General features: G+C 42.5%; 1 protein-coding gene across 4 annotated transcripts in view; it reads left to right on the top strand.

The window, feature by feature from the left end:
- Positions 1-25554, top strand: part of LRR (capping protein regulator and myosin 1 linker 1 leucine rich repeat protein) — a 203523-nt gene that overhangs the window by 50404 nt on the left and 127565 nt on the right. For all 4 annotated transcript variants that reach the window (XM_037427323.2, XM_037427322.2, XM_037427321.2 and 1 more), the window contains 7 exons: positions 392-579; positions 662-739; positions 3683-3870; positions 5874-6025; positions 13824-13923; positions 19020-19178; positions 19390-19527. In XM_037427323.2, coding sequence (XP_037283220.2) covers positions 392-579; positions 662-739; positions 3683-3870; positions 5874-6025; positions 13824-13923; positions 19020-19178; positions 19390-19527 — 1003 coding nt within the window. The remainder of the gene's footprint in view (positions 1-391; positions 580-661; positions 740-3682; positions 3871-5873; positions 6026-13823; positions 13924-19019; positions 19179-19389; positions 19528-25554) is intronic.

The raw sequence follows: 25554 nt of genomic DNA, 5'->3' as shown, positions 1-25554 counted from the left end.
CATGTGAGCTGCAGTTGCCTGTTCGTCTTTTGATGGTTTAAAATTTTCAAAGTTATGTACAATCTTGTGTACGATTTTCAGATGAGCAGTTCATTAGTAATAATAATGATTATGTAATGTTAAAAGGTGTCATGTTTTTAGTTGTCCTGTATGAAATGCCTATACGAGGTATGTGGTGTATTTACTATAGCGTGTGCTTGTGTAAGTGAATCTGCAATTCAGCTTGCCCTTGCTTGTATTGCTGTGTCAGTTGCCTTGGTTGCTGCTTTTTGCTGTGGCTCATGCTGCTATACGTAACTGTGCTTGTACTGTACTTCTGTTAAGATATAGTGTCTGTGTTTTATACGTGCATTAACTACTATAACTGTCCCTGCTGAATTTTTTCTTCCAGGAGTCGGGCAGCTTTGCGTGCCACTGGGAAAGCTGCATAAGGGACTGAGTTACCTGAACCTGGCCCACACAGGAATCACTGCCAAGGGTGTTAACACACTTGCACATGCACTTTCTTTGAACCGTTCCATGCCCTCCAACCTCACGTACCTCAATCTCAGTGATAATGTCTTTAAAGATGACATAAATGTGAGTTTTTTGTGACTTTTATCACACATTCAATTTGCTGTTGTCAGACGAGAGAAAAAAGAATGCATTTTTTTTTTTTCAGAACCTGTACAACTACTTGGCTCAACCAAACTCTCTTGTCCACCTAGATCTATCTGGCACTGAATGTGCCCTGGAAACTGTAAGCAGCATCCTAGCTCCTGTCACTATTTGTTTTTCATTTTGATTCTTGCAGTATTTATATGTTCATACACAGTGCAGTGGCATACCGCTTAGTCACTAAAAAATACCCTAGCTGGTATAACAGCACTGTTGCATCAGTGGGTATAGTCAAACCTTTCTATATTGTGCTTGGCAAAGTTGAATTATCTCTTATTTTGAATTATACTGGAACACAGCGATGCTTTAAGGCTAACACACTGGAAAATATATGAACAAATAGAACAAAAATGGACAGAACACTTCATACATCAAACCTCTTGCAGTGCCAAACACTGCAAGAGGTTGGCTTTTCCTTACAAGAAGTTGGCTTTTTTTTGTGTGAAATGGGGCTTTTCCACATACATTTGGGAGCACAAGCAGTGTGATTTAGACGAGTGCCGCTGGGAGTGAGTAGGAAACCTCTTGCCATTGTGTGCTTTCTCCCATGACTCCTCATTCTTGCGCCCGTTGGCCCATCACACATTGTTGCTATTCGCTTTTTTGCTCCCTTTGTTAATGCTGTGAAGAGGAAGAACGGGCTGTGCTCTGTAATGCTAGTGATGGTCAACAGAGCCAAAATTGGGTAGGCATGTTTGGCGCCATTTTGGACCGAAAGTCTTCCTAATTCATTCATTGTGTTGCGATGATCTTGAGCTGCCAGAGCGCAAATATGGAAGGCATTATGTCACGTCACGTAATCCGCTGCAGAGAGCAATCACAGCTGTGCTCTAAACCTCACTACTGCAGTACCACATGACTACGGCATAGTTAAACCACCAACAGACGCTCACCTGCTTCTCTTCGCGCCTTTCAGCTATCTCAAGCGACTGTTGCGATATCATGTGAGCTGTATAGTATTGCGTACAAATGAAAACAAACCAAGTTTGGCTCAACTGCTGCTGCCTCGGTAGCTAATAATGAAATTGTGGATGGCGACCATGCCTCCATGGTTGTTTCAGTTGTTTGCAAACGCCCTTCTCTTCCTTTGCATCGCACATTTGTGGTGCTTCGCACTTGGTGTGCTCTGAGGATCATACAAGCTAATGACAGGGCTAATGATTGGCAAATAACAATTTTACAGAGTGAGGTCTGTGCTTGAGAAAGTCTAAAATGACAGTTTGATACTCAACAGCGCTTCAGAAATCAAGAAATTGAGGTAAATGTAGAACGTATTTTGCACCACCTGTAGTATATTCTGTAACAGAAGTCTTATGACATAGTAGAGCCTCGGTAAGACAGAATAAAATGCAAGTGGTGCATTTCAGTTTGATCCATGCAAAAGAACAACATCTTGAGTTGCCCTTGAGAGCAACACAAGTTACAATTTCCCCGGGCTGTGGGTGCTCCACTATAAGAGGGTTGGACGGGGGCAGGGCCCTCGAGATGGTGCCAATGTCAGAACGGCAGCACATTCATCTTGGTGGTCTCCACGTAGGCACTCAACGGCATTCTATCCATACAGACTACAGTGTCGTGCACAGCTTCTTATCGCCGCTTGCTGTTTCAAGAAAACTGATAAGGCGCCACACTAGAGGACATCTGCGTCACCACCAGCCACAGAGATGGCAGTGGATGCCATAGCGCACCAAGTGATGACGTCTCTTGCAACCCTCCTATATCCCTTTGGTTCATTGCTCGATTGCATCACAACCTCTGCTGTCCGGCAGTAAAGCTAATAAAGGATAGGCATGGCTGCACCAGAAAGCCGTTACCAGAGGCAGCCAAAATAAATTGCATTAACGGTATGCGGTCTGCTAATACATGATTTTATTTCCAACTAAGCATTTCCTTGACACAGAATTGGTACTATGAGGTTCAAAATGCTATTTCAACAGTCTGTGGTGACTTACTTGCCCTTCAAGGAAAGATGCGAGTTGAAAAAACAAAAATTTATTTTAAAAATTACATATTTTTTTTATTTGTTTCACAAGGTTAGTTTTACTTTCACAACAAAACAGTAAGACCAAGTTGGCTACTAAAACTAAACAGAGCCCATTGTCAAGAGTCCCACGAAATTGTCACCTGGCTGCTTCCCGAGCAAATCATTTTAAGAACATATTTTTGTCTCATAGATAAGCCTTCACTTATACCTTTAAAGTGTTTTTTCCCAAGATTCATTTTTGGGTGACTTATTGAGTTTGGACATATATTTTTGGTACTTCTGATACCCAAATCGGGATGAAATTTTTCTCACATATTCCTTAACATGTGAAGAGCGCAAGTATCTCCTTTAAAACTTGACATTGTCTATATAATTATTACAAAGCTAAAGCAAGCAATTAGTATAGATTTAGCATTCCAAGTTTTCCACATTGCAATATTTCTTGTTAATTAAAACTGTATGCACTTTCCTGTTATTTACATTCTACATGTAATGGGGTAGTATATGAGCCTTTAATGGCTCATAACCATAAATGTTTAGGGCAGAAAAAGTTTGTAAAAAAAAACTGCATTTTACACATTGTCATGGTAGAAAACAAATACTGTAAAGCCTATATATACAGCAAAAATTTCATTGCCCTAGCCTACAGATTAAAGAAACTTATTTTTCAGGTAGCATCTCTCTTTAACAATACATATGCTTGGCAGGGCCAGATAACACGACCGAATTATCCAATTTACCCTATTCAATAGGGCCAAATCAACAAACTTTTGCTGTATTATGCTTTTTATTTTGTCTAGTAATTCCTAATTTATGTCTTCAGCTACTCAGACTGTATTATGCTATTGAGAAGGAAGAGTTGAGCTATCGCAGCAGTGGCATTTCCCAGCATTTGTATAGATACTATTTCTGTTTTGTTGTGCGAAACCATCATGACGGCTATATGTGTTGAAAATGTCAATTTCTTTTAATTGACTAACTGATACTGAGCATGGAGGGCTTTACATCACCTTATTACTTAATTGGGTATTTTATTTTCAGGTGTTTGGGGCACTCTTGCGTGGCTGCACCCAGAAGCTTGAGGTGCTGAACCTATCTCGAAATATGTACAGCGCAAAGAAATGTAAAGAGGTGCTTGTGCCACCTTCATTCAAGACATTCTTTTCAAGCACTGTTGCACTACGTCACCTCAACATGGCGAATGTGCGCATGCCTATGGAGGCACTCAAGTGAGTAAATGTTTGTAGACATGGTTGCTTGTGTTTTCTTTCTTTGCTTGGAAGGTAATGAAAATGATCATGTGCAATTTGGTTCCTCTTTGACAGTGTACTACCAGGCTGTAGAGTTTTGCACTGCGTGGGTGGAACAGAAGGGACACATACGAAGGCACGAAAAAGCACAACCAGAATGGGTTGCGCTCACCTGTTCTGTTTGTATTTTTCTCTACCTTCGTATGTGTCCCTTCGGTTCTACCCATGCAGCGCAAAACTCCACAATCTATGTTCATCTAGTAGCAATTAGCTCAGAGGAGTGCTTTATTGAAGCGCACTGTGAATTTCTTTTTTAGCGTGCTAAACTAAAGTGTCATGGCCTGTCATTCTCCCTGTGAGGTGAACCGACTAAATTTAAATAAATTGATCTTATAGATTCATTTGGTTTATCACAGCTGTGCTAAAAAGAAAATTATTGAGGCTTGGTTTTATGATTTGTTTTCTCTTGCTTTCCCTTTCAGCTTTCAAGGCATTTTTCAACACCTTTGTAGGTGCTAGAAAAAAGTTTTAGAATTCATTAAGTATAAATGGTGCAATAGACAATACAGGTGGGGGGGGCGGGGGGAGAGGCCAACACATTGTGCACCACTTGAAGTTTTGTAGCTGTATATCAAGGCCTTGAGAATTGTTATTATTATTATTATTATTATTATTATTATTATTATTATTATTATTATTATTATTATTATTATTATTTTTCATTCCTTGAATGTCTGGAGAATTACGATGGAGGTGGAAATGTTGTAGGCCCGTGTGCTCAGATTTGGGTGCACGTTAAAGAACCCCAGGTGGTCTAAATTTCCGGAGCCCTCCATTACGGCGTCTCTCATAATCATATAGTGGTTTTGGGACGTTAAACCCCACATATCAATCAATCAAATCATGAATGTCTGGAGAACAAGTGCTGGGGTTTTTCCAAACATGCAGTGAAAAATAATGAGAATGACAAGAAACACACTACATGAGTGGCAATGAAATGAGGAAAAAGTAGCTTGTAAATATCATTACCAAGAAGGCTCTGAGGGGGACACACTGTATAATTAAAAGAAAAGTTTTTTTGATTGGTTTTAACATATCCTGCAGAGTTTATGTAAGTGTATGGTTATTTAAGATTTTTAATTATTTTTTATTGTTCTGTGTGCAGTTTTTAAAATTCATTCATGTGCCACTTTTGGAGCCAGATTTTTACTAAATTGATAGTTACAAAGTTAATCAGCATATTACAATGATCTGGAATAACAACTGCATGCAGTAGAACAAGAATGGGTTTCCCTAGCACATCTGTTTGAAAGTTACCGCACGTTGAGCATTCGCGAGTCATTTAATGTCAAGCTGGGATTTTGCTCATTAATGTTTAGCATGCCATAACTTTTGTTCAAATGGGGCTAAGAATATCCATTCTTTTAAAATATACCTTCTTTGTTCCAAAGTTTGGGGGAAAAAACACACATAGAGTAAGAGCTAACACTGCTTTAGTGATGTTGCATTTTTAGCAGGAATTTCGACATGGCCTAGAACAGCTCTTAGCAGCCCTGTTTTACTTAGTTTCTTAACCAACTGATTGGTTGGGGCCACATGCCAATTCCAGGGGTTCGATGCAGCCAGCACTGGTTCCCCATTGGAGACTACTTCTGGTTCAGATGTGTATGTCACCAGCTACCTACATGATCTAGCACAGGTCTTCCTGCGTCTTGTCATTAATGAAATTAACTGTTACCTGTTACTCGTATTTGCCATGTAGTTAGCAAAAACATTGCAAAGGATAGAGTGATTGATTTTTTACATTATTTGATATGAAGTTGTGTCTTCTCAACTGATGCATGCAGTGCTATATTATTTGGCTCTCATGTTCTCGGGAGTTTTCACTAACATATCAGCAGTTTTTTTCTCGGCTGTGTTAAAAAAATGTTGCAGTGCCAGTATAATAGTAATCTGCTTGTTGCTATTTTTTTTAATCATAGGGCTATGCTTCTTGGCTTGGCTTGTAATGAGATCCTCACTGAAGTGTGGCTTGACCTGAGTTGCAACGACCTGAAAACTCAAGGTGCGCTGGTACTCGAGTCCTGTCTGCCAGGGATCCGCTGCCTTTACAGCCTGGACATCAGTGAAAACAGTCAGTATCAATAAGAGAGTGCATATTATAGCCACTTCAATCCTGCAGTGTACTGTTCATGGATGGAACGTTCAGTCATTTTGAATGTGCTAGTTAGGGCTGGTGCACTGCAAATTTATGCTACGCAAGACTTCCTTGCCCTTTGGTTCCATGGTCTGTTGGTTTATATAATCCCTAAAGCATATTCAGTAATTACATTTGAAAAGGCCTGGTAATAAGAAAGCGGCCACTATAGTTGCAGTAATCCCACTCCTGCGCCAACTGCTCCAAAGTGCGCCAAATCAGATTTACTGCATCATCCTGATGATGTCAACAAAAATTGTGTCAAACTGCACCATAGTTGGATTTGGGAGCGTTCATCGCCAGCATTAGCCACGTCAGTGCGCCAGAACATGTGCAGCTTGTTCTCAGGGCCACCAAACTCAGAGCCACAGGCCCAGAATTATCCAGCTAAATAAAGAGCGGTCGCATGTGCATCCCTAGTAATAAGCCATGCTATGCTTTGTGCAGATGCAACATTTGTTGTGCAAGTCCGCTCAACGGCAAGACATGCCCTCCACAGCTAGAGGCTCATGATGTCTATTGCAATAGGTAGCATGTAACTGTGGCAGCAATTCTTCGGCAGATGGCGTCCATTCCAGAACCACTGCTGATATCTCACTTAAAGAGCTGCACTGCACATAATATAAAGCAATTTTTACTAATACCTGCATGCATGCTACTGGAATGTCTGTGGCATCAATTTTTGTACATCGCGACCTAATTTTGTGTTCTTCGTGTCCACAGAACAACACGTAAATGTGTCCACAGAACAACACGTAATTTGTGGGGGCGTGTTGACACTTTTCTTCAGATATACTTTATTCATGAATCTTCATCCTGAAGATTTTTTTTGTTATTTCATTCATCAACACATCTGCATGTGTAATCGCTCTTGTGATAAATGCCCCTAAAAAACTTTGCCCTTTGGAGCTCGTGAGTGCTAGGTCTGAATTCAAATGTTTTGCATGTTTTCTTTAATATTATCTGATCAATAAAAGCATGCCTCCTGGTCAGAGCAGCTGCAATTCAGTTTTAATACACGCAGCTTTCAGTAATGGGCCCATCGCTGACGACTCAGGGGTTGAAGGCCCACTGTGAAGTGGCTACGCCATTCTACGCGTCCGCCCCTCTCTTTCCAGGGTCAATAGCCGATGATTAAAAAAACAAAAACATGATGTTGTGGGATGCCGGGTCGATGAAGGATGGATCCCAACATGAAATGTAACGATCTTTTATTAAGGTGATGGCAGTAGCGGGGCAAGCATGCCACCGCTGCACTCTCATGGTTAGAGAAACAATCATTAAAACCAGCTTAGTAGCTTGGTTCATATAACTACCAGTGGTGACGCAAGCCTCCGGCAAAACGGCAGTGGCGCTGTCACACCGGGCTATCTAGCGACGAGACTGAGGCTGTGCAGGATTGTGCGCTGTGGTCGCCACATCACCCCCACCCCGCGGAGTGCAGAGCCCTCAGGGTCTGTTCAGAGTGTGTTGTGGAAGGAGCGGGCTGCGAGGTTGGCGGCTCGAAATACGCTATTGGAAGGAGTGGCTAAAGAGTGCTAAACTTTCTTCGGGAGGTCGAGGCTGCGAGTGGCGCCGAGGGTGGACAGCCATCCTGCGCGAACAGGGCGAGCCGGTGCACGTGATACGTGGAGATACAATTGTTGCCTTTACCTTGGTGTTAAACCGGTGTCGTCCGACATGAGATGGCTGATCTGCTCTCGCAGGCCAGTGACATCACTGTGATCTGAAAGAATGGGTGGCTAGGACGAAAGGGACATGGCACTCGCGTTTGTGTTCCAGTGGCACGTCACTTGCCAGTCAAGCACGAACACAGATGCAACGGCGCAAGCAGCGTCTCAGCTGGCATCTCCCACAGAAGCATATGAACTTCGAAGCACGGCAGCGTCAGCGCTGGGACAGGGAAGTGAATGGGAGTGTGAAAGATGCGCTGCACGAGTCATCACCGGCTGGCAGGAGCATGCACACTGTAGGCATCGAGAATGCTCAAGTGGCATGGTGACGTCCGATGACAGAGCTGTTTCGTCACATGACTGATAGGGATCAGTAGCTTCGGCGAATTCTTGAACGGCTGCTGGTGTTGGTACATCACATAATGATGCCGATGCTACTTCCCTGAGTTGCACGGGTAGATGGACGCTTGCAACGGCATTAGCACGTGCAATAGACAAAGCTGTCAGCGTAAGACGAGACTCATTCGTGTCATGTGATGTGTCCGGCATCGTCTTCTGAGCTGCCTCGAAAACGATGTCTTGCCTCAAAACGATGTCTTGCGACGACTGCATAGCTATCTGTGAATTGGTCGATGCTGTATCGCCTAAACTCGGTGGAATTGGACTTGTCTTGTTGGGGCTGCATGATTGTGATAGTGGGTTTGGCAGGAGAAGCTGTAGGCGTGAGGCAACATTCATTCGTGGCACTTGACGTGCTTAGTGTTGTCTTGGGTACGTAGTCGGAAACCATGTGATGCAATGTCTGTGTGGTCCCCTGTGAACTGGTTGATGTCGCAGAGTCATAACATGGTGGAGCCGGACAACTTGAGTTCGCTTGTTTCGGCAGCGTGGTAGTGACGGCCTGAGGTTCGAAGCTAACGTTGCGCATGGCAGGTAGTAAGTGACGTGGCACTGCCGGTTCAGGTAGGGCTAGCACGAAACCTCAAAGTCGGTTGTATGTCTGTGATACCGGAGAAGGCACAACGGATTGCTGAGGAAAAGGAAACATGTCTACCGTGATGGCGTACCTTTCCTGCTGCGAGACGATGTTGCACAGCTAGAAACTAACCTCGATGTAGAGGAGCCAGGTGGCTGGGCTTCCGACCAAAATTTAGGAAATTCTGACGGTAAAAGAATGCAGAGCACCGTGGCCATCATATCTGGTCGTGGCGCCAGGGTGATAGGGCGGTTTGTTTGGTTTCCGGGTCACCTGTTGCTGAGCCTGCAGTTGCTGTTGGAGCTGTTGCCTTTGCTGGGGCAAAACGGTGAGGACTTCTCAGCCGGCCATGGTGGTGTTGTTTGTTCGCTTTCTGGGTTACCAGATGTGGGAATGCTGGGTCGTTCAAGGAGAGATCCGAACATAGAACCTAACAATTGTTTATTAACCTGATAGTAGCAGCGGGGCAAGCATGCCGCCGCTGCGCTCGAAAGGTTAGAGAAACAATCATTAAACCGAGCTTGGTAGCTTGGGCTATATAGCCACCAGTGGTGATGTAAGCCTCCGGCGAAACTGCGGTGGTGCTGTCCTTTATCGGAATTGTGTTGCAGCAAGTGGCCGTGCTACGCCGGGCTATCTAGTGACGAGACGGAGCCTGCTCAGGTTTGTGCGCAGTGGTCTCCACAATGGTATCACATTCGTTGGTTCATTTTGAGGGGTGGGAGGCTGCAATGCTAGAAGGGCACAGTCGCTGGTGCTCTTCTATCCTGAGGAATCATTGCACTGCTTGTAAGCATTTTGTGTTATTAACGTCTGCGTTGCATTTAGATAACTGACAGTACGAAAACCACTTCGGCATCTGGAGTGGTCATAGTCCCTTTAACCAGCGTTCTGTTGATTTATGTGATGCTGGGTCCAAAAGATACAATTTGTTAGTTTCACTTAAGCTTTTAGCAATGAATGCGATACTAACAAATGGTATGCTGTTACACCAAGTAAGGCTTCACATTATCTGTGAGGTGCATTAGCGGATTTGCCGTTTCGAAAGTCCGCGCACTCGCCGTACGTACGTGCTGTCTTCGATATCCGTACTGTGACTTGTACGACTGGAGACCCTTGGAAGACCTTTTGGACGCCAATCTATGTACCATACAAATGGCACATGTGAATGGACCATCAAAATGGTGCGACAATGGTGTAGCCGATTTTCAATCAAGGCTCAGTGCATAACCCCTATATGCCCGCTCCAGAAAGTGAAGCTATTTTCATACAGTCTGTTTGTGTTAAGAGTGCAACAAATAGAAGAGTATACGAGCCGTCTGTAATGCCTGCCAAAATAGAAATAGCGAGCGCACCAGTGATCGCACCTTTAAAGTCAAAGTTCACAGTTGCTGCTTTAAGGCCACAACACTTTCCCTGCCCCCCCCCCCCCTTTGTGTTCGTGCATCTTGAAAATGGGCGGCGCGTTCCTCTCTGGTTGAGTAGCAAGTGATAGCAGGTCCGGTACGCGGGGTGATGTTATTGCATTGGCACTCTGTGCAGCAGAGATAGGTTGGCTCTTTTTATCTCTGCTACAGCCGCTTTCGACACACTCACTCAAGCTCTTTTACCCGGGTGTAAAACATATGATGTGCGAGGGGATGTTATTGATTTGGACATCACACAAAACTTGACAGTGACAGCTAAAGTCGGTCAAGAAAACCCACATATTTGCTATCACAATAAAAAGAAAATGGATTTCACCTTTGAGTCATCTTAGGTGTATGCATAAGGTGCTCTGTGAAGGTTTTTTGTCCCCATCTCTTTCTGCACAGCTTTCTAGAGGATACTAGGGGGTTTTTGGTGTTGAGACAGAACACCCTAGTTGTATGAAACTTTGCTGCAAAAGAAAAAAATGAAGTTTGTTAAATTATGTAGTTTCAGCGCAGAGAGATGGGAGTGTTGAAGGAGGTTGTCTTTACGAGGCTAGCCAAGTGACATCATGTTACACCCAGCAATATAATCAGTTGTGAAGAAAAAAGTCACAGCTTTGCTGCAAAGGCGAAGCAATAAACGTGATAGCTACAAATTCGAAGGTCACGCGCACAATGGCAAGCAGATTGAAACGTGTCCCACGTTTCTCATGCATAAATGACGCACGAAACGTACTCGCAGGTATAGGTGAACGCGAATAAGCGTCTCGGTTGTTACTTCGCTATGTCTGAAATGCGCGCCCTTTTTGCAAGCGGAGACTGTACAACGATTGCAGTGACCTTTGTGCGCCCGGTAACTACAACAGAATTGTTCCGATGAAAGCCCAAGGTCAGCCAAGATGTACGATCCTCCCCACCGCGAGATAAGGGGGCACGAGTGAACGTCCATCCCCATCCTCTCTGCGCGGTAAAATACGTGTGGGAGATGAGAGTGTGTGCCGCCGCTTCGGGACGATGTGACTTGATGCTCTCATTCGACTCCGTTGCACGCTCGAGGCACTCTAATGCAGCGTCTCCAGAATACAATTCCCCAATTTTCTTGTGCAGAACATCAAATAAATGTTTTGTTCACTCTCTCCACACGCAAGACTATCGTCTTTCGACGAAATTTGCAGATTAACATGCAGATACGGGGCCAATTTTTTCTTTCTTGTGTGTTCATATATATAGATACATATGCATATCTGGTGAATGACGGTGGCGACAGCAAAAAAACAGCCTATACTGTCCTTATAATTGCTATCGTAATAAAAAGGGGCCAGACGCGTTTTGGCATTCCTGTCAAAATAATCTAGTAGTGAGCAAAGCTGTGACCCGCACTTATGCGGCAGCCAGCTGCACCGTGCTGTCCGTTCACGTGTGTACCAGGAAGACATACACGAGTTGTTTTGACGTAAATCGATTCTGTTAGTTGTACCAGGAAGACATACACGAGTTGTTTTGACGTAAATAGATTCTGTTAGTTGTGTTGATCGTTTGAGATTCTCACCTTAGTGGGAAGCCCTACCCTCGTGTGTTTGCCCACTCCAAGCCACTATAAGACCGCAACGCTGATGTTGGCGCTTGCGATTGAGGCTCCCCCCCCCCCCCCCCCCATCCACTCTTGTTTTTCATGATGTTTTTTTAGTTTGTTTGTCCTTGAGTTTTTTTTGGGGGGGGGCAAGAAAAAAAAAATAGGGGCAAATAATTTAATGCACCTCTCCCCCCCTCCCCCCATTGCAAAAATTTCCCGGATTCAAAATTCTTGAACTTGGCAGGCATGCTAGTAACAGCAGAGCGAAAGTAGCAGGAGCCACAGCAGCAACTACAGCCATTATGCGGAAAATCTCGTAATCCTCCTCGCGAAAGTGCAGCGAGCACACACAAGGAGTTCTTGTTTTGCACACTGGCGCAAAGGCATGGCACTCGGCCACTTCAAGCAAAGGGATTCGTTTTGTGGCATCTAGTGGAAAGTCGCGTTGGTTTCTTAGCTGCAGCTCAAGCAGCGTACACCACTCGGGCATCCAGTAAAATCTCATGCACGTAGCATAAACTACCCGAAACGGGACCACATGAGTGAACTGCAGTTTGGCAAACAGAACTTTTTAACCACTCGCACTGTTCCTTTGGTGACACCAAGCGGCTCTTTTTTTCTTGGATGAAAAAGAAACGGACAAGCAGCATTTTATTACGTGTTGTAATGTACATAAGGTGTTTTTTCTCTCTCTCTCTTTATTTCTGCAAATGGTTTGATTAGTCGTGATTAATTGTACTTGGGACTCTTGACATCATCGGGATCATTCCAAAATATCCCACTCGTAATGCACATGGTCTGATACATTTATCTTAATTTCTCAATTATTAGAGTGCACGGCTGTTTATAATATTGACGTTTTAGGTATTCCCAAACATTAATATTTTGCTCTATCATGAATTGTTATTTGGTTTTAGTGGAATATGAAAATTTTCATAGAAAAACATGAGTGTAAGCTGAACACTATACAGTTCTCATGAGATGAATAACATGACTTGCCTGTTCCATACGTCATGAAACTCTCACAGTCACATGTGGCGCATACACGAATATCATGTCCTATGGTATGCAGGTATGAACAGCAAGAACTTTACAACTTTACAAGACACTTCATGTGATTTATTAGAGAAAGCATACCATTTCTTTTAGTTGTCAATTTCATTGTAACAGATAAACGCATAAAAACTACATATAGGAATCATTTGCCGCCAAACACGCGATGTGTGTCCTGAAAACACCGGTTGCCCAACACCAGTTTTTGTGGATATGCGTGTATAATCTCAATTGTGGTTGTAGTGCTAGCAATTCTACTTAACTTACTGTAATAAGCATTGTATGTGCACTGGTATAATTCAATATAGCGATAGTCTAGCATTGGTCATCCTCACATAAATACGTCAATAAAAGCTGCTTGCACTTTATTTTGTTAAGTAACGTCCTTGTTCTAATGTGCTGGCAGTATTACATTGGAGAGTGACCTACCCATTACTTGCCAGTGTAGGCAACGTGCCCACGATATGCACATGATGTGCACACAACTACTCAAATTAGACAAACTTGTTGATCCACTTCATAAAACTTGCTCAAAGCTGCAAAATGCGCCATAAGCACCTGCTGGTTCATTGTTTCACATGAAATTGATTCCCACAATGTGTAGAATCTGCTAAGGTTTTGGAAGTGTCAATCATAGATGGAAGAGCTGCCCTTCCAATTAGGAGTGCCACTCGTGACGGTGAACAGCGGCCTCATAAATGTTGTAAATCAAAAATTTCTTCAGAACAAGTGCACATTATAATAATAGTATATTACAAGTAGAGCCGGAAAGCTAACATAATATAGTCACCATCCTTGATTTCTCGTTTTTCCTGCCTTAACTGGCAGCACTCATTTCAGTTTTAATTGTAAATGGACTCCTTAACATCAGATTTCAAATTTACATAAAATAGACAGGCTACAATTGTGTAAATATGGTACATCTCTGCTCATGGATTGTTGTCTATTTTAGAATTTTTTTTCAATGAATATATAGTATACATGCTGCATAGTCTTGCAGTTGTATAGATATTGACTCTTTGTCTACTTTGTCTTTTTTCTTCTTCAGATTTTGACCAAGATTTGGCCAACATTGTGGCAGCTGTTGGAAAAAATCAGTCCATCAAACGGCTTTCAATAGGGAGGAACTTCACAAACATGAAGACAAAGTAAGAGTGGCATTGCTTCTCAGCTGTCATTTTCCAGCCTTCTTAGTTGTAATTCCTGTAACTCCTTTGCAGTATCTATGGAAGGTATCTATAGCATCTGTCGGTCATTATTGAAAATTTTTCCAGCTTATATTTGTCTTAGGCACAGTGGTAGGTATTAGTAAATAAACAAGGCGACCAATTATCATGTTATCCTTTAGCCCTGTTCAATTTGGCAGAAAGTGATTTGGTTTTCCATAATTTGCTGAGTAGTGCTCAGTATTTCTTAAACATGCATATAATATTCAAAGTAGGAAATGGTAGTGAAATCAAGGTTGATCCCTCATAGAGTATCTCATGCACATAGCATCAACCATGGCATTAGCAGCAGGCTTGTTTAGGCTGGCTGCTGCATCTTGGTTAATAAGAAACTTTACAGTAAAGTAAACAATGCAAGAAAGAACTAAAAAAATACAGCACTTCTTAAAGAACACTTTCAGGATAGCACTCTTCTGTCCCTGGGGTTTGTTTCTGCGTGCTTTCACATATTCTTAATATTCCTTCTTACTATGATGTTGCATTTTAAAAACATGAATCCAATGTTGTCATATCTGGGGTCTCGTGAGAGAGAGCGCCACCAGGCTCTTGGAGTGAACGGGCACAGCAGACACGGTCGGAACAAACCAAACAACACATTTATTTAACTAACGACGATATCGTCCGCCGAATCGATACATAAATCGTGATCAACCCGCTAAGACATCCTTACACAATATTACTCAGCACGTAGCAACATAACAAACGCAAGAGCTCACAAAACGCGGCTTCGCCAACGCTTGACTCACCTGGCCCACGCGGTGAGTCAAGCGTTGGCGAAGCCGCGTTGTTCCCAGTGCACGGTCCGCGGTGCCGTGCACTGAGAACACGCCGCGAGAGCAACCGTTCACGCCAAACGCCGCCAGCCGAAAAGCCGCTTCATTCTCTCGCTCGCCACCAAGGCTTGCCTTCCGCCAGGGGTCACCGCCGGTGCTATCGCTCCACCAACCATGATGATGATAGTGGTGATCACCGCTCGCAAACACGCCACCTATCGCTCAATAGTTGTCACTCCCGAAATACGGCTTCTGTGCAAGACACATGTGCCAAGCGGCGCAAACTACTTTACAGGGGGTGTCAGCACCTTCACAGATTGGTTATGTGAAAATTTTCTAATAGGATATGGCCCTCAGTTTCTGTTCGTTGTCCCCAAACTAACACATTTGCCATTAATGCATTGTTACTTGATCTAGCATTCACTGTGACCAGGAAAGAACCTTATGATTGCTTGGCAGTTTTTGCATAACTGTCGTGCACAAATACCCTATAGAATCTAATAAGGGCCACACCCCTGTAACTTGGCTGTGAAGACACACTTGGCACAGCTGCGGAATAGAAGGCTCTCCATGGTATTGGCAAGGAAGAAGAGACAGTGATACTCATCCAATAATGCTGAGTGGCATACTTGCCAAGTCTCCCGGATTGTCTGGGAGACTCTCGGATTTTTACCGTTTCTTCCGTTTGTACGGTTGTGATGAAAATCTCTGGAGAATCGAAATTTCTGTGCATATCTGGCTGCATTGACATCAGTGCAGTTCAGTCCGCTCCAGGCTTTTGGTGAACCCATCGCATTTTATTATAAACGAATTTAGGAGGCATTAATCGAAATGTACAGAAGTTTCAGGGATGCGCAACCGCGGCAGATACGAATTCGTTGTGAGGTTCCCCAGCCAAATTTCACTGTGTCCATTCAAAAATTCAAATGTTCCGAAACTTTTCCTAATTGCGGCGTGTGATATGAACTTTAGTACCGAAACCATTGAACGAAGGCCGATCGGGAGCCGTGTGCTCGTAGCTACAGAAAAACGTGTGCGACCAGCGCACGCACTGTCTTCTACAGTTCGAGTGGTTGTTGCCACAATTGCTGTGGATGGAACCATGGCCATTCTTGACACGATAATGTATGGCAACGACGTTACTGATAGAACTCGGAAAGTGTGCGCACATCTGACGCTCGACCAGTCAAAGCAAAGCTTCTTTCCGCAAACTCTGTAGACAAGACCGCGGCATAGTCGACCGTAGATAGCCTGAAATGACTTAGTTTTGAAGGCACGTGCTCAGCAACACACGTGGATTGAACGGAATTACAGTCATTGTGCAGCCGCCGCACACAAAACCGCGGTCGCGGCAGCGCAATAGCGATCTACGAGCTCTGGCGGCACGTGGCTAACGCAGCGGTAGATTAAAGGCAGTAAAGATCTTAAAAAAGAAAAAGACTAGAAGCGTTTTGGCATTCCTATTCAAAAAATCTAGTAGCGAGCAAAGAAAACTAAAGCTTTGACCTACACTTTCGCGGCAGCCAGCTGCACCGTCCCGTCCGTTCACTTGTGTCACAGGAAGACATACGCGAGTTGTTTTGACGGAAATAGATTTTGCTTGTTGTTTTCATGACGTGAAATTTCGGGAGTATTTGTGCTCCCCCTTTGAGACTCTCCCTTAGTGGGAAACCTACCTCATGTGTTTGGCCACTCCAGGCCATCATAAGACCGCAATGCCGATGTTGCCGTTTGTGATTGGAAACCCCCCCCCCCCCCCCTTGCTTTTGTGCAATGTTTTCTTTTGGGGCCAATAAAATGGGGGAAAATAATTGAAACAACTAAGTGCATCGACCCCCCTCCCCATCTCTGTTTGCGAAAATCTCCCGTATTCAGAATTCTTGAACTTGGCAAGTATGGAGTGGCAGTGATCCGCCTTATAAAGTTACAAGCAGTTCTTCTGTAGCCACACAGAAACAGACATGAAATAGCAGTAGCATTTGTGTTAAGAACAGGCTCGGTAAATGTGAGAGATACTACTCCCAGTTCAGCAGAAGACTTGTAATTGTACTTGCTGTCAAGCATTTTTATCAGTATACTGCTGGTTGTCATGTTCTTGTGGTAATCAATCATAAGCTGCTTCTCAGAGTAATGTGCTCTAGGGAGTAAATTCAGCAGGTTTTTTTTACTACAGGTGCTTCAATGTTGCTTGATTTTTAGCATTTATGGTCACAATCATAACTAGCAGCATCAGGTGATATGTTGTTTATTAGAAGGTTGATATTGCTTTCATTAACACCACAAAAAGGGTGACATTGTAAAAGCTTGCCTATCTAGAAAGCCTAAACTACACAAGTACCAAGGAAACCATCATACAGTTGAGTAGTACAGAGCCTTACAGAAACAGCTAGTCTGCCTCCTTACTGTTTTTTACATAGGGTTAGAGATGACCAGTGCTGCAAGATTTGTTGTGACAGAATATCGTTCTGGTCAGCTGCTAAAAATGGAAATCAGACTTCAGGGTTGCACTTCACTCCAGCAACCTTCATTTGCATCTAGCCTGGGAGAAGGCAGTCTCACTCTATGGACATGGCCATGAGAAGGCTTAGAAGTCGTAGGCTCCATGAACATTAATGTATCTTTCAACAACAAAGAAAATTTTCTGGCTGTTACTAATAAGGTTCACGGCTCTCCCTCCAGCTCATGGCTCGAGGAGTTGGAGCCAGCTTGTTAGGAAATATTGGTTAAAAAAAACTGGGAATTTTTTTTACTAGTCTGAGCAGTTGCATAGAAAAAATTAAAGATGTATTAGCTGAGTTGTTTGCTGCATTAATTGAAACTCATATTGCAAATTCAGAGCCACGTGTACACATTAACTTGCTGAAGATCCAGCAGGTGCCATTTAAATTGTGTGATAATATATATAAAAAAACTCAACAAACTTGAGGCACGAGCCATTATATAGAACAGTCATTTTCAGCCTCAACTGTGCCATGCCAGTGGTCATGGTATAGAGGAATGGATCCTTGTGATTGTGTGGAAATTACAGGATCATATTAAATGGAAGCATTAAACTAATGGTGTACTATCTCTACCTGTAGCACCGGACTTGCTTGAAATATCGAGGAGGTCAGATCTTTTCAAATATATACTTATCAACAGCTTGATGTATGCTCTGCTCTCTGAAGTGCCCAGTGTTTGGGCATTCTGAAATTTTAATCCTACGAAGAATCAATGAACAGACCAGCTGCAGCCCAAAACAGGCTGTATGTTACAGAGACACTATGGTGGGGTTCTGAAAGCACTATAGTGACTAGGCACTTGCACTTGTCAACATGGAATTGATTTAGACTTGCAAGGGTTCTGTAAAAGGGCAAAGTATCGGTGTCTGGACAAGCAAGTGAAAACAAGAGTGAAGTGCCGCATCTGAAGACTCTGAGCTCGAGACCATGCAGCTGGCATCCTACAGTGCAACAAAAAACTCTTTGTGACGCTGACATAGTCGAAGTTACAAGATATAGTATTCCAACTGATTAATTCCAAGTCATTATTTAGATCTTCGGAGAAGTGATCTCCAACACCATGGGTGGTATTAATGACTACTTAGTCCACGAATGGGCTTTTGAGCCTAGATCAAGCAGCAGTGGCAATTGTAGCAAAAAAGAGTTGTCAATTATAGCATACCTGATTGACTGGGTTAATTAATTATCAAAAGGATAGTGCCACTGCTGTTGTGGTGTATGGTCATAAAATAATGTAGAGGATTATTATGTATTTCATTCATGAATTTACAAAATTTGATGAAATGGCTTAATCCTGTATAAGAGCTGTACCTCGTCAAGGTAGTGAGGAAAAAAAAAAACTTGCCCTTACACGAATCCACACAGTATAACTTGCATGGCTCGTGCACCATGTTTAATAAGGGCATCATTTCATCAGAGGGACATGGACCACTGTCGCAGCACCGAATATTGCAATGTACAACACAATGGAAACAAGACCTTTTATTCTGGTCACAACTTGTCATTTAAACATGCTGACTAGCTCTCTCGGTTACTTGTAGTGTCGAACTTGTTATCTCTCTTTAGCACAAAAATTATATATTTTTCTTTTTGTTGCATGTATACCTGTTACAAAAAAAGGAAAGACTATTATGCATTGCCAACATCAACTTACTCCTTCTTTTGTTTAGATATTCATTGCAGTTGGAAAGTGAGGAAGACCTTGGATATAGTCTGCATTCTTTCTTTTTTTTTTCTCTTTCAGGCACATAACTCGTGTGATGGAAGCAGTTGTGCAGCTTATTCAAGAAAAGGACTCCTCTCTTGAATATATTTCATTAGCAGATTCAAAGCTTCGTGGGGAACTATGTCTTGTTATTAATGCACTTGGTAGTAATCAGTGCCTCACGTCAATCGATATCACGTGAGTTTTCTTCTCTCTTTCTTATATTTATCATGTTTGCATCCTTCGTGAGAAGCACGAGTTCCACTTATTATGATGGAGCCACATGCATATAAAATTAGTTTTTAGTTTTCTTGATGCAATGAGTTTTTCCCATTATTCAAAATGCTTCGCATGAATCCACAGTGTGTGACAGTTTTGCTGTTTGCTTATGTGTGTTTGTTCTTTCTAGTGGCAACTACATGGGCCTGAATGGTGCAAAGACCCTTGCAAAGGCCCTGCAAATCAACTCTAAGCTGAAAAGCATTCTTTGGGATAGGAATTCTACACCTGCTCAAGGTTTTCAAGATATTGCATATGCACTTGAGAAGTGAGTACTCCTTGTTGTTTCTGTTGTTTCTCTCTCGCCTTGTTGTCAGTTTAGCTATAGTACTACCACCTGAAAGAACAACTTGTGACAATTTGTGTTTGAGCTTTCAGAGTGAGATTTTATGCCTTGTAATAGTATAGCTATAAATGTGGGGAAATCAAATATACATTACTCTATAGACCCAGAAGGTGAATATAGGGGTACTCTAAGATTGGTACATTGACTTAATACTTATTGTGGATATGCAGCACATATTTCATGCCAGAAGAGATCCTTGATTTTAAGAGACGCTCACTTTTAAAGTGGTTTTGTTCTCCTAGCATTGCACATTGATGTAATACTTATTATTAATATGCAGCACAGATTTCAGTGCAGTAAAGATGCTTGATGAATGATTTTCGATATTGAGCAGTCAACAAAGCACTACTAATACATGTTAACGAATGCAGTTAAATGGGAGGGCACAGGCAGCAAAATATCCTGACTGCTCATGTTGCGGTCAAAAGATACTGTTTTAATTATGGCAACCATTATGTGTAAGTTTTTGAGGCTGGTGATTGTTACTAAAAAAAATATGTTCACTCAAATGCGAATTTCTGCACCACACAGCATAATTTCTGTAGATATATTTCTATTGAAAATCAAATAGGTATGCATATGTAGCATTTTATGTTGTCTTTCAGTGTGATATAAAAGATCTTTTAATTTTGAATGGTTGTCAACAAGGGCCAGTACTAGGATGTCCCGCTGTAGCTGCATTTCATGTCCTACATTTACTTTAATATGTCTTTTAGTACTAATGTGGTGCTGTTCATAATACTGATGCTTTAGACATTCTCAAGAATTCTTCTAATAGCGCAGCTTTAATTGCTATTCACCTTTAGTGTCCCTTCAAAATTTATCGGCACCATAAGCAATGTTAAACAGGGACTTCACAAACTGACCTCATCTTTACTTCGCATTTTACTTATCGATTTTGGGCCTTTAGTGCATTTGATGAACGAAGCCAGCCAGTGTTCACAAACCAATCTTATAGTTATCTTGCACCTTGTTACGATTTTTGTGCCATAATGGTGCGCATAGTGTGTATAGAAACATAAGGAAAACATGATATATAAATAAGGTTGGTTGGTGAATATGGACCTAAATTGGGAATATCATCCAAGGACTAACTCTGAAGGTTAGGATCAAATTTCTGCTGTGTGCCGTGGCAGTATTCAGTGATTGAACCTTGAAAGTCCTCCAGGATGCAATAAGGGACTGCTCTTAGAGGTTTTCTTACTGCATAGTATGAAAAAAGCATTTGCTTTAGGAAGATATAATTATGTTGTTAGCTTCATAGTAGAATTCAAAGCATTCTACCCAGGTTGCCCAGTTCATACAGAGCTCATATATTTTGTTCATTGCATTATAAAATAATTTCTAATGTGTCCCGTTTACTGACAGCCAGTATCATAGTTTCATTTACTCAAATTCTGAAACTCTTGCCATGATACTGCAAGGAAAATAAACAGAGTTATTGAGGTATGAACTGAGTAATCTGCAGAGCCATTCTGTCTTCTTTGTCACAAGTTTTCTCGTACAGTTGTCAGTATACAACAAAAATTGTCAGCAGTTCATTGAGTTATTTTGTGCCACCCAAGCAATTTGTGTAGCTTGAAAGCATCTATGGAGGTAAGCGTCGATTGCTGTGAAATAAAAGCAATTACCGTGTGATGACTATCTGAATGCATCGTCCAGTATTCAAGATGCATTCGTGGCAGCTAGCTGGATTTCATAATGTGCACAAAATATTAGTCTGCATTTTAGATGTCGCATGTGTCTGGCCGCTCTTTCGAGATAACACTGTGACCTTCAAAGTGCATGAGTGACATCTGGAATGCAACTTGTGCAAAAGCTTAAATGGGACAGCAGCACACAAAATATTATGCCTTCAGGGCAAGTCTGTATTGCAAAAAAAGAAAAAATAATAATGATAATAAGTAAAAATAAATGCAGGGAACAAAAGGAAAGCACATGTTGGTCTTGTGATAACTTCTTGGCCATATGGTTATTGCAGTGACCCCACTTCTGCGCCAACTGTGCCAAAGTGTGCCAAATCAGATTTACTGCGTCATCCTGATAATATCAAAGGAAATTGTGTCAAACTGCGCCAAAGTCAGATTTGGGAGCGTCTATCACCAGCAATAGCCACTCTGGCGCGTAAAAACATGTGCATCTCGTTCTCGGGGCCACCAATGTTACAATAATGTATTTACAATTATTCCGCTCGCACATGCGTTTTAAGTAATCCAAAGATCTATGTTTGATGCCGACGCAACTTCTGCTGTGCAAGTCCACTTAACGGCAAAATGCGCTCTCCGCAAGGGCTTCCGACGTCTAGTCCAATCGGTAGCGTCAAACTGTTCTGCAGATTTATCAGCAGATGTGGTCTGTTCCAGGAACGCTGCTGGTAGCTCATTTGAAGAGTTGTGTGGCACATAATTAAATCAATTTTCACTAATAACTGCATGCATGCTACCAAAATGTCTGTCGTGTATTTCTGAAAATCGCAATTTATTTTCGGTGCTTCGCAACCACTGAACACGTGAACGATGGTAACATGGTGACACTTTCCGTTAATATAATTTATTCATAGATCTTCATTCAGAAGAGCTTTATCGTAACTCCTTCCATCAGCTCATCCGGATTTGTAATCGCTGTTGTGCTTAAAGCCCCAAAAGACCCATGTCCTATCGAACTCGAGATTGCTAGGGTCTGGATTCAAAATTTTGACTTGCTTTTTTTTAAACGTCATTTCATTAATAAAAGCATGCCTCCTGGTCGGAGCAGCTACAATTGCAATTTTAATATGCGCAGCTTTCAGTAGTGGGGCCATTGCTGGCGGCTCTGTCGGAAGGCCCACTGTGAAGCGGCTACGCCATGTTATGTCCGCCCCTCACTTTCCAGGGTCAATAGGTGACGGTTAAAAAAATTTCAACATCACGGCATCACTTTCATTGCTTCTTTTTTTTTCTGTGTGTTTTTTTAGGGGGGGGGGGGGGGGGCTGTGTCGGTTGAAGGGCGCAGTTGCTGGCAGGCTCTATATATCAAGGCATAATGAGACTGCTCGTAAGCTTTTTGTGCAACTAACCTCTGCTTCGCATTTAGATAACTGACAGCATAAAAACTGCTTTGGTAACTGGAGCGGCCATTGTTCCTTTAACTAGCATTCTCTTGAGTTATGCAATATCAGGTCCAAAAGATACAATTTGTTAGTTTCGCTTAAGCTCTTCGCAATGAATGCGATACTAATAAATTCTATTGCTATACAAAATAATAAGGCTTGACGTCATCCGCGAGGAACACTAGCAGCAGGGTTGCATTTCGAAGGTCGGCGCACTCGCCGCACGCATAGAAAACTTGCAGGACGTGCGGGGTTCATACAGTGACTCCAATGGCTAGAGACCCCCAGAACAGCTAGTTCTTGCACGCCGATGCATTGTCAGATGGAATCAGACTTGTCTAGGGCGCCCAGCTGGCTGCTCCAGCCAACGTTGCTCCAGCTGCCGTTTTCTTCAGAAATATGTTAACAGAGATGTAATGATACCTAACATGTGGTCATACTGCGTGTTATGTCCCTGTACATGTAAGCATGAACGGGAGCTTGTAGCCAACGTAAGATAGAAACTGTGGCCAAAAACAACAGTGTCGTCAGACACGCACTGTGATGTTCTGAATAAGTGTATGGCACAATCAGCACGTATGAATGGACCTTCAAAATGGCATGGTGATGGTATGGCCGCCTTGCGTTCAAGGCTCAGTGCCTACCCCTATATGGCCGCTGCAGAAAGCGAAGCACTTTTCGCACAGTCTGTTCGCATGGAGAGTACAAGGTAGATAAGTATACGAAGCTGTCTGTAATGCCTGTCGAAATAGCTCGCACCCCAGCGATCACACATGACCTCCCCACGCCCCCTGCCTTCTTAGTTCCTTCTTGCTCCTTGAAGATCGGCGGCGCGTTCCTCTCTGCTTGAGTACCAATCAATGGCAGGCCTGACAAGCGGGATGATGTCATTGCATCCTCGTGTAAAAAACATGACGGCAACGACCAGGGGCATAGGCAGGGGTGAAGGCAGATCGGGAACGTCCCCCCCCCCCCCCTGCTGAAATTTTTTTCGCCATAGCATATATAGTGCAAAATGACCATTTGCCTGCTCAGCCCCCTCCTTCAAATTAAGGTGCCCCGTTCCCCCCCAAATTCTGCCTGCACCCCTGGTGTTTACAAAAAACAGTTGAAAATGTCCATATGATTGCTATTGTAATAAAAACGAAATGTCATGTTAGATCCAGCAATATAATCGGTTGTGAAGAAAAAGGACCTTTCTTTATCCTTGAAGTCATTTTAGAGAAATTCAGTTGGGACTCTACAAGTCTAGCATTGTATCAGCGTTAGTCTACCACATCTGTTGATAACCACATAGATGTATTTCGAACGTTATTTCATGAAGTACAACTTTATTCAACCACTATTTTGTTTTTTATTGTTTACTTGCTGCAAAAATAATCACTGAACAAGTTCTTCCAGAATGCTCACATGATGCCATTATTTTTGCATCATCAACTGTAATAGTGAGTGCTCCTAAGATGTCTGCCTCCATGAGGTGAGGTTCGCAATAAATAGAAATATTTCTAGCTCTTAACAAGAGCCCCAAAATAATTATTCATATCCATGAAGGTAAATTTAACTTGCTTCTCCTTCAGGATGTGAAGTTACTTGCTCTAGATTGCTCCAATATAGAAAATTTCGCTACTCCAAAGGGCTCTATAATGGAATATTTTGCTGCTCCGAAGTGCTCCAAAATGAAAATTTTGATTCTCTAAAGTGCTCCAATATAAACATTTAGAAAATTTGCTGCTCCAAAGTGCTCCAAAATGAAAATTTCGCTGCTCCAAAAATTGCTCCATATCATAAGACCTCGATAGCATCACATTTATTGGTTGAAATTTTAAAGGGTTTGTGTGCTTATATTGTATGTTGTAATGCCCTGACATTTTAAAATTAACCCAGAATTTCTTCTTAGCCTGTATCATTGTTTTAGGGCCTTAAAAAGCATAATATGTACAAAGACTTGTGCAGTTATCTGCATTTTTTATATATATATATATATTTAAAACTTCACACCAATTTGCGATGTACATGTTGGCCATGATTTTCTAGCTTTAGATGTCTTTGTGAAAGTTAGTGTAACTATTTTCATATTGGAAGTTGTGGTGGAGGCAAAATAGTTAACTCTCATGTACTGTGTGATGTCAGTGCACATTAAAAAAAAAAAAAAAAAAAAAACACCAGGCCCGCACTGAAGGCGCTGCACAGTCAGAGTGAAAGCTAGAAGAGTGGCCTTTCAGAGCCTTTTATAAACACTCAGTGGGTAACTGCTGCAAGCACACCTGCTTGATACCCACTATGGCATTAATAATAAAAATTTTTGTGTAGTAGGCTGGCATTCGCTATGCTATTTTTCGTCATTCTTCTGAGAAGCGTTGAATCCGCTAAGCACTTGAAAGGAATTTTGTGCCCATTGTTCATGCAGTGGCTGACGACGATGAGGAATCGTGCCTTAAGTGGGTATGCACCACAGTTAATAGGTGAACAAGAACAAGCTTTTGTAATGGGTTGAAGCATTGGATGACCCACTCACACTATTCGCAATGTGCGACGACTGGTTGTTCTTTCGCTGTATTAGCTGTATTAATACGATTGCTTTCCTGACATCAAGCCTGCCTAAGGCAAGTTTGCCAAGAAGTCCCAAGCACTGGTGTGGCTCAGTGGTAGAATACTGAGCTGACACCCAGCGGACCTGGGTTTGAGCCCCACTGTGTCATTGGTACTAGGTTATAACGTGATAGCGTTAGAGAGCTCGTGTCGCAGAAATTCCACCGTCAGCGTCGGCACCATTGGTTGTGAGCGAAAAATCGTCCGTGAGCGAGAAAGCTTGTTACAGAGATCGTCGCAAGAGGCTGCTACTTGTCCACGCATGCGTGCGT

This window comes from Rhipicephalus microplus, chromosome X (genome assembly GCF_043290135.1).
Source record: "Rhipicephalus microplus isolate Deutch F79 chromosome X, USDA_Rmic, whole genome shotgun sequence".
Classification (NCBI taxonomy): Eukaryota; Metazoa; Arthropoda; class Arachnida; order Ixodida; family Ixodidae; genus Rhipicephalus; species Rhipicephalus microplus.
This window is presented reverse-complemented; position numbering and strand designations above follow the sequence as displayed.